The 10255-nt window shown below is 39.2% G+C and overlaps 1 protein-coding gene across 1 annotated transcript; it reads right to left on the reverse strand.

Annotated features, from left to right (window-relative positions):
• Positions 1 to 2331: 2331 nt before the first annotated feature.
• On the reverse strand, positions 2332 to 6367 carry LOC148544854 (uncharacterized). The gene is made up of 4 exons (XM_088498999.1): positions 4862 to 6367; positions 3385 to 3803; positions 2675 to 3055; positions 2332 to 2524 (listed from the first exon to the last, which is right to left on the reverse strand). Exons 1-4 carry the CDS (start codon positions 6365 to 6367, stop codon positions 2332 to 2334), a joined length of 2499 nt encoding a protein of 832 aa, XP_088355125.1.
• Positions 6368 to 10255: the final 3888 nt, after the last annotated feature.

Here is a 10255-nt window from a genome sequence, read left to right on the forward strand (position 1 = left end):
GCGTCTACTACGCCTGCGCGTCCTTTCGCCGTTTTGCTCATCGACGCGTACGCGTCACATACACGTAAGCGTCATTGCCATCTTCAGCTTCCATTATGCTTGCGCACTATATTCATGCGTACGCGTCCTTGATAGCGTTCTCTTAATGAGCGCTACGTTTGCCCAATGAATGCTGCCCACGCGCGCGCGTCCTCTGCGCATGCGTATGGATGGCAAATGTTGATTACTGGCTTTCGCGCCAAGCATGCGTGTGCGTGCTTCATCCAAGATGTTCCATTGACGCGTGCGTGTCATACACGCGTGCACGTCGATTGCCAAACTTCCAATGCCAAATTCAAAAGTGCCCAAAAACACTGACTTAATGAACGTAGAGCTCCCTTTGAAAACGAGCGCCAATCACTTCCACGCCTACGCGTCATGCACGCGTATGCATGGATCTTCGAGGATTATCCCTGACGCGTAGGCATCCTGTATGCTTGCGCATCGCTACTGAGCGTGGCATTCTTTCTTTGAACGCAACGTTATTATGTAGTGCCTCTCTTTCTCTTCATTTTCTCACCTAAATTCAATCAAAAAGGAAACCAAAGTCTCACCAAAATCATAAGAATTTGCATCATTTATAATAATCACTTAATTCCTGCATAAATCTCATGATTTTATATAAAATAACTGATGTTTGATTGAATCAAAATAATCATGAAATTCCACTCCAACCACTTACTTATTGTGCAAGAAAGTGCATAAAACCTAATGAAACAAATGAAAAATGCTTGTGAAACTAGCATAAGATGACTTGTTATCACAACACCAAACTTAAATCTTGCTTGTCCCCAAGCAAGCACTAAAACATGAGAAGAATTGAAAGAAAACAGAAAAGCATATATATCCTTATTTAGCAGGTAATTGAATTTGGTTCATGGGGTTTTATGTAGACAGATTGCAACTCAATTATTATCAACTTCAAACTGTGAAATGTCTCCTTGAGTATTAACTAGAGTTGCTGCTGTAATGCCTTGTTCTTGATTGATCCTTGTTAACTTTTTCTTTCTTTCTTCTATTTCAGAGCATATTTCTTCATTGTAGCTCAGTGTCAAGTGTTGCAGGCTACTTTTTGGCTTAATTTTTCTCAATGCCTTTTCACTACAGACACTTGGCTCATAATTCATCCTAAGACATTGATGCCCAGCACCTCTTTGGGTTACTAAATGCCTTGTAATTAGGTTGCTCTTGATAATGGACTTTCGGTTGGTAATCCCGAATTAGTTAATCCAAGTTACCAAGTTTTAAAAAGACTCCTTAGAACCTAATTGTCCAAGCAGATCCTAGTACAAAACGCACCACAGGCATATGTCCTAAGGTCCAAGCTATTGGTGTCTAGCCTTATTATTTCTTTCTTTCATTTTTGTTGCCAATTCTTGGCTTTTCTCTCCTTCCTCCTTACTTCTTCTTTTTCCAGGGATAATTATTAATTGAAGACTTTACAACAACAACTAAGTCTATACTGGAAAGAGGTATTCTATCTTGCAGCTTTTATTATTAAGCTCACCAACTAATCAAGCAATTACCAACCACCACTAAACTTTATTTTTATTCCTACCACATTGGACAATTACTTTCTGTTTAAACCATCTTCTCTTATTAATGCAAAGGGGAACAAGATACATCATTCAAGCAGGATGAGTGATGCAGACATTCTGGCTAGATCACTTAATTGAATAATACAGGACAATAAACTAGCAGAGTGCAGATAGGGGTAAACTTATCAGAAAGGAGAACAATTAAACTTCCAACTAAAGCGCAGCAGATATAAACAGTTGAGTAACAATACAACCTTTTGGTATCTTCTTGCTTAGTCTTTCATCCTCCTTATTGGCTTTTGTTCTTTTCTTGCTGATGATGTATAGCCCTTCCAAAAATTTGAATAGTTTTCTGCACTTGGTAGTGGAAGTTGCTTGTTCCCAAAGCACTTGAAAAATGGTTAGTATGCATGAATGTTTGTGGGCTTTTGAACTTACTTTGGTGTGTGAACACCAAACTTAGTCCCTTGTGTGAACATGAGTAGTTTTCCTAATTTTTTGGAGCTAGTAACCATTTATGCAAAGGGTTGAAATGTGTTTTTGAATGAAATTTTTGGTGGAACACCAAACTTAGCATCCTTCATTCACCCTTAAATTGTTTTGGTGTGCAACACCAAACTTAGCTCCTTGCAATACAGATAAATCTACTTTACCCTTTTATTGAAATAGTTAGGAAAAGAAAAATACCTCTGGTTGGGTTGCCTCCCAACAAGCGCTTGTTTATCGTCATTAGCTTTATGTCTTCCTTCTTTGTTCATCCCAACTCCTGAACACTCTCTTCTTTGTTCCAAGATCCTCCCAGATAATGCTTAGCTCTTTGGCCATTTGCTGTGATTATATCCTTTGTAGCTTCATTCAGAAGTTCAAGGCTTCCATGTGGGAAAACCTTAGTGATCAGATAAGGGCCAGTCCATTTGGACTTGAGTTTGCCAGGAAAAACCTTGAGCCTGGAATTATATAGGAGCACTTGTTGTCCTGGTTTGAACTCTCTTTTCAAGATTTTCTTGTCATGCCACTGTTTAGCTCTCTCCTTGTATATCTTTGCATTCTCATAAGCTTCCAATCTGAATTCATCTAGCTCATTGAGTTGCAATAGCCTTTTCTCTCCTGTTGTTTGAGGGTTAAGATTGAAGAGCTTAGTGGCCCAGTAAGCTTTATGTTCTAGCTCCACAGGAAGGTGACATGATTTTCCATAGACTAGCTGAAAGGGTGACTTTCCAATTGGTGTTTTGAATGCGGTTCTATATGCCAATAGAGCATCATCCAACTTTCTGGCCCAGTCTTTCCTTGTGATCCCAACTGTCTTCTCCAAGATTCTTTTTAGCACCCTATTTGCCAATTCAGCCTGCCCATTAATTTGAGGGTGGTATGGTGTGGCCACTTTGTGAATTATCCCATATTTGTGGAGCAATTTCTCCATTTGTTTGTTGCAAAAGTGGCTGCCACCATCACTAACAAGGCCTTTGGGCACCCCATATCTGGTAAAGATGTGCTTCTTAAGAAATTGGAGGACAATTAGTGCATCACATGTGGTTGTGGCTATAGCCTCCACCCATTTGGAGACATATTCTACTGCCACCAGGATGTAGTGAAGGAATAGGATTGAGGAAAGGGTCCCATGAAATCCATACCCCAAAGATCAAACAGCTCTACCTCCAAAATGAAATTTTGAGGCATTTCATTCCTTTTGGTTAACCCTCCAGCTCTTTGTCATTCATTGCATTGGTTCACAAACTCTCTGGCATCTTTGAATATGGTTGGCCAATAAAATCTACTTTGAAGTACTTTGGCTGCTGTTCTTTCTAACCCAAAATGTCCACCATAGGCTGATTCATGACAGTGCCACAGTATATTTCTCATTTCACTTTCAGGGATACTTCTTCTAATCATCCCATCTGGACACCTCTTGAATAAGAAAGGCTCATCCCATAAAAATTTCTTGGCCTCATTATGAAGCATCTTCACTTGTTGCTTGGTAAACTCTTGTGGAATTTTTCTTCCCACCTTGTAGTTTGCAATCTCAGCAAACCAAGATGCTTGCTGGACTTGGAGAAGATGTTCATCTGGAAACTTTTCATTCACTGGTTGCGGTGTATCCTGGTTGGCCTCTTGTGGTAATCTTGACAAATGATCTGCCACTTGATTCTTGCTTTCTTTCCTATCTCTCACTTTAATGTCAAATTCTTGTAGCAGCAACACCCACCTGATAAGTCTTCGCTTTGCATCCTGTTTAGACATAAGATACTTGAAAGCAGCATGATCAGTATATACTATCACTTTTGAACTAATCAAGTATTGTCTAAACTTGTCAAATGCATATACAATACCCAGGAGCTCTTTCTCTATGGTGGTATAATTCTTTTGTGCCTCATTTAACACCTTACTGGCATAGTATATGACATGATGCAACTTGTCTTTCTTTTGCCCCAATACAGCACCAATTGCAACATCACTTGCATCACACATAAGTTCAAAAGGTAATTCCCAATCTGGGGGTGTGATGATTGGTGCTGTAGTGAGTTTTATTTTTAAAGTTTCAAAGGCATGCTTGCAAGTGTCATCAAAGATGAAAGGATTGTCAACCACTAGCAAATTGCTCAATGGTTTAGCTATTTTTGAAAAATCCTTGATGAACCTTCTATAGAACCCAGCATGCCCAAGAAAACTTCTTACTGCTTTTACATTGACAGGTACAGGGAGCTTTTCAATGAGTTCTATTTTAGCTCTATCAACTTCTATACCCTTGCTTGAAACCTTATGCCCAAGAACAATACCCTCTGGCACCATGAAATGGCATTTTTCCCAATTCAAAACTAAATTTGTTTCTTGGCATCTTTTCAATACAAAAGTTAGATGTTGCAGACAAGTTTCAAAAGAGTTACCAAAAACAGAGAAATCATCCATAAAGACCTCTAAGAATTTTTCAACCATACACCTTTGGAAGGTTGCTGGAGCATTGCAGAGCCAAACGGCATTCTCCTGTAAGCAAAGACTTCAAATGGACAGGTGAATGAGGTTTTCCCTTGATCCTTGGTATCTACTACTATTTGATTATACCCAGAGTACCCATCCAGGAAGCAATAATAAGCATGGCCAGCCAATCTTTCCAGCATCTGATCAATGAAAGGGAGAGGAAAGTGATCTTTCCTTGTAGCCTCATTCAGTCTTCTATAATCTATGCTCATCCTCTACCCAGTCACTGTCCTTGTAGGGATTAACTCATTCTTCTCATTGGAAATTACAGTTATTCCTCCCTTCTTTGGCACAACTTGGACCGGACTCACCCAAAGACTATCAGAGATTGGGTATATGATTCCAGCATTCCACAGCTTCATCACCTCCTTTTGAACCACTTCCTTCATTGTTGGGTTAAGTCTTCTTTGAGGTTGCACAACAGGCATTGAGTCCTCCTCTAGAAAAATCTTGTGCATGCAGATGGTAGGACTTATGCCTTTGATATCATCAATTGTCCATCCCAAAGCTGTCTTGTGAGCTTTCAATACTTCAATCAGCTTCGTTTCTTCTTCCATGTTTAAGGAGGAATTGATGATTACTGGCAGAGTCTCTTCTCCTCCAACAAATGCATACTTGAGATGAGGGGGGAGAGGCTTTAATTCTTGTTTTGACACCTCTTCTGTCTTGCCTTCAAAGGAGATTTCTGCTACTCCTTCTTCCATGAAGTCTTGTTCTACTTTTGTTTTCTCTTCTTGTTCTTCCAGATCATTGGCTTCAAGTAGCTCCTCCTCAAATTTTTCTATCATTTCCACCCTCATATGTTTTTCCTTCTCAGAGGGATATTTCATGGCCTTAAAGACATTGATGATTATTTTTTCATCATGCACCCTGAGAGTCATCTCACCTTTCTCCACATCGATTATGGCTCTTGCTATGGCTAAGAAAGGTCTCCCCAAGATAATCGAGTTGTGTCCCTCTTCTTCCATGTCTAAAATGACAAAATCAGTAGGGAATATGAATTCTCCTACTTTCACCAACAAATTTTCCACAACTCCATTAGGTATCTTGAGTAATTTATCATCTATTTGAAGTGACATTCTGATGGGTTTGACTTTATCTATTGCAAGCTTCTTCATTAGTGAAAGAGGCATCAGATTGATGCTGGCACCTAAGTCACAGAGAGATTTTTCTAAGGTCATATTGCCTATGGTGCATGATATGATGAAACTCCTAGGATCTTTGAGTTTTGGTGGGAGGCCTTTCTGGATCACTACACTACATTCTTGTGTCAAGACCACTGTATCCTTCTCATTCCAGCTTCTCTTCTTATTGATGAGCTCTTTGAGGAACTTAGCATATAAAGGCATCTGCTCCAATGCTTCAGCAAGTGGGATGTTGATTTCCATCTTCTTAAAAACTTCTAAAAACTTGGAAAATTGTTGATCCTTGAGCTCCTTTTGCAATCTTTGAGGGTATGGCAGAGGAGAAATGTAAGGCTTCACTTCCTTCCTCTGTCCTTGTGGATGATCTTCCATAACTTGCTTTCCCTTCTTTGAAGCTTGTGGTTCTTCATCCTTCTTCTTGAGCTCTTCCTGGTCCTTCTCTTCAATTGCCACTTCCTTCTTACTGCCAACCTTGTCATCTTCCAATGTTCTTCCACTGCTGAGTTGGATTGCTTTGCATTCTTCTTTGGGATTTGGAATGGTATCACTTGGGAAAGTGTTGGTTGGTCTTTCTGGCTGTTTGGACAAATGGCCTATTTGTCTTTCCAGATTTCTCAGTGAAGCTTCATGGTTTTTATTAGCTAGCTCTTGAGGCTTCATCATCTTCTCCATCAATATCTCCAAATTGGAGATTTTTTGGGATTCTTGGGGTGGTTGTGGTTGAGTGTGGGATGAAGATGGTTGGTGGAAATTATTTTGGTTAGTTGATGGGTTGTGGGGTGGATAGAAGTTAGAAGTGGGGTAATTATTTTGTGATTTTCTGTATGGATTTTGGTTAGCTTGTTGATGATTCTGGTGGTTTGTGCGAGGGTTGCTTGAGTTGGAATTCCTTTGCCATGAATTCTGGTTCTGGTTATCTCCCCACCTTAGATTGGGGTGGTTCCTCCAAGAAGGGGTTGTAAGTGTCACCATGAAATTTATTCTGACTAGCACCTTGATTGTGCATATAGTTAACTTGTTCTGGCTGCTGCTCTTCATAGCTTTCTTCATTCTGCCCCCATCCAGCTGGTGGTTCATTTATAGTGTTCACTGCTGCAATTTGAAGACCATCAATCCTCTTAGCCATCATCTCCATTTGCTGCTGGATCTGTTGATGCATTAATAAACCCATATTTTATGATGTATTTTGTGCTCAAATTGAGTGTTTCTATCAATTCTTCACCCACTTATTCATGTAAATTTTATGGTTTTACTTTTCCTTCCTTATTTTATGATATAAGTGAAAAACATGTTTCCTATGCTTTAAAAATATTAATTTTAATTACCCTTTACTATCATTCGATATCGTGATTTGTGTGTTAAGTATTTTCAGATCTCACAGGGCAGGAAAGGCTTAAGGGACAAAAAGGAAACATACAAAAATGGAAAGAAAATACAAAAATAGAGTTTTGAAGAAAAGGAAGCGACGTGAATGCATGGACGACGCGAACGCGTACCTAGCGCGAAAATGCAGCGACGATGCGGATGCGTGCCTTGAGCAGAACGCAATTGACACGTACGCGTGACCGACGCGTACGCGTGACAAGGAAAACTCCCAGATGACGCGAACGCGTGACCCACGTGGACGCGTGACAGACGCCACGTACAGGAATCTGCAGAAAATGCCCCCAGCGATTTCTGGACCCTTTTTTCGGCCCAAATCCAAACCAGAAACATAGAATATAAGCCAGAGAATGAGGAATCAAAGGAGAGACGGAGAACAACTTAGTAATACATAATTTTAGGTTTTAGATGTAGTTTTTAGAGAGAGAGGTTCTCTCCTCTCTCTTAGGATTAGGATTAGGATTAGGATTTCTCTCAAGTTTAGGATTATTTCTCTTCAATCACAGGTTCAATGTTCCTTTAATTTACTTTCTAGTTTTATTTACTTCATTACTTTAATTGTTATTTATCTTTTCAATATGGCTTATGAACCTTTCCATGTTAGAACTTGAATTTATGTTTAAATGCAATTTGAGGTATTTCAGATTTAAGATTTATTTCTTTCATTTATGTTACTGCTGCTTCCCATCTGAAGGAATTTTTATTCGAGTAGATTTATTTTCTCCTTTTGGCCTTGGTTAAGTAATTGGTAACACTTGTGTTATCAAACTCAGCTGTTGTTTGAACATTGGAATTTGCTGATTGATTTGAATTCCAATAATTCTAGTCTTTTCTTAGGAATTGACTAGGACCTGAGGAATCAAATTGATTCATCCACTTAACTTACCTTCATAGTTAGAGGTTAATTAAAGTGGGAGCAGAATCCAATTCTCATCACACCTGATAAGGATAACTAGGATAGGACCTCAATTTCTCATACCTTGCCAAGAGTTTTATTATTTATTTAAATTAATTCCTACAGTTTACTTTCTTGCCATTTACTATTCTTGCTTTTTATCTTATACATTAAAAAAACCCAAAAATATACTTTTTTTCATAACCAATAATAAATCACACTGCCCTGCAACTCCTTGAGAGACGACCCGAGGTTTAAATACTTCGGTTATAAATTTTATTGGGTTTTGTTACTTTTGACAACTAAACTTTTGTAAGAAAGGAATTCTTGTCGGTCTAGAAGCTATACTTAAAACGGGAATTTATTTGTGAAAATTCTAGATAGCGCGAGAGTTTCGTTCTTCAAAATGGCCCCGTTGCCGGGGAGTTGCAATTGTGTGCCTTATTATTGGTTATTGTAAATATTTTCTTTTGCTTGTTTATTTCTTTTTATTTTTATTTTCACTTTTAATTTTTATTATTTACTATGAATTCTCACCCCTATCACTTTGAGTTTGGTACTAATAATGTTGAAAGGAATGGAAGCTATAACAGGAACATGCATCAAGGTCAAAACAATCAGAGATGGACGGAGCCACGAGGATCTGATCAACCTTTTAGGCAACAACACCTTCCAAACTATCATGGATGACGACCATTCAATAATGCATGTCAGAACAATGGTTATGGTGGACCCCCTTGTAATTACCGACAAGCCCCATCTTACGCCTATGAACCACCTCCTCAACACAGCTTTGAACCACAACACTCACAAGCCAATTACCACCATTCACCTCCATATAACCCTAACCCGTATCCACCCCAATTCCAACCTAATTACTCCCAGAACCACCACTTCCCTATGCACCATGTCCATATCCATCACTCCAAGAATCAAGGGAGCAACTCAAGGAAACATTTGAAAAATTTCATGCCACACTTCACCAATTAAATCAAGCGATAAATAGACTACCTTCCCGACGTTCGGACACTCAAGGAATCCCCATGGCTTCATGTGGACAAACTAATGAAGAACGCAGCATGAAGGAGATACTAAAAACCCCACTGGATAGTATGGAGCATGACTTTGTACTGGAACAAGTGGAGGAAGCTGAAATTATCGAAGAAGAAGAATTGGTTGAAGACTTAGAAGACGCTGAACCTCCATGGGAATCCAGAATTGTGGAGGATTTCATCAAGAAATTTACAATTGATGCTAAGGAGGATAGTGCACAACCTCCAAAGCAGGAATCTTATGAAGAACTGGACGGAATAACTCAACAAGCAAGTTTCCTTGATAATGAAGATCACGAGTCAAGTTCTCCTAGTAATGAACTTGCATCCGCAAGTGAATTCTTTGAGATGGAAGAATCTTCCCCAAGTGAATACGAAGATGATGCGGAGGTAGACTTTTCGCAACCTCCAACTTATGATTTGAGTGATGAGGAAGATATCGAAGACTTCGATCAAGACATGGTTATAGCTGAAGAAAATTGCAAAGAAGTGGAAGAATTCACAGAAGAATACAAGGGAGTAGAGCTTGCAAAACCACTGGAAACACCAATTTCAAGGCCATTACCGCCCAATACAAACTTCAAGTGGGTAAAATCCTTAGCTTTTATCTTTACTTTTCCACTTGAATATGGTTTACTTGAAACAGATGGTCAGCTTAGAGCTCTTTGTGGCTTTAAGAGTAAAAAGAAAATGGTTTGTGCTCAAGGCTCGTATGCAAGATTCAATAAGGTTCCACGCTTCAATCTGAAGTGTAAGGATTGGTTTCGAGTTTGATTGAATGGGTCTCGGAGAATGATTGGCCATCTTAGTAAGAATGCAACTTCTAAACCGCCCAGCTGGAAAAATATAAATAAAGATAAAGGCGGATATAAAAGCAAGGTTTGGGATCCTGGAATTTGTTCTGACATCTAACACCCCGGGAACCTGAGAACCTGTTTGAATTTACTCAAAGGCTTTACATGCCTAGTTTGGGACCCCGGAGGCTGTTGGCATTCCAAATAGTGGTGGAGATTTTTGGATGAATTCAAGCATAAGCCACCATAACAAAAGACTCCCCAAATGTCCAACTTAAGGACTTTAACTAAAAGTGCTAGGTGGGAGACAACCCACCATGGTATGATCGTTCTTTTTTCAACTTAATTTCGTTTTGTTTGCTTTTATTTTATTTTACTTTCATTGAACCTGGAATTATTTATAGCATCTACATCAGCATTGCATTTTGCATACTGC

Source organism: Arachis ipaensis, chromosome B9 (genome assembly GCF_059453495.1).
Source record: "Arachis ipaensis isolate K30076 ecotype BB chromosome B9, ASM5945349v1, whole genome shotgun sequence".
Lineage (NCBI taxonomy): Eukaryota > Viridiplantae > Streptophyta > Magnoliopsida > Fabales > Fabaceae > Arachis > Arachis ipaensis.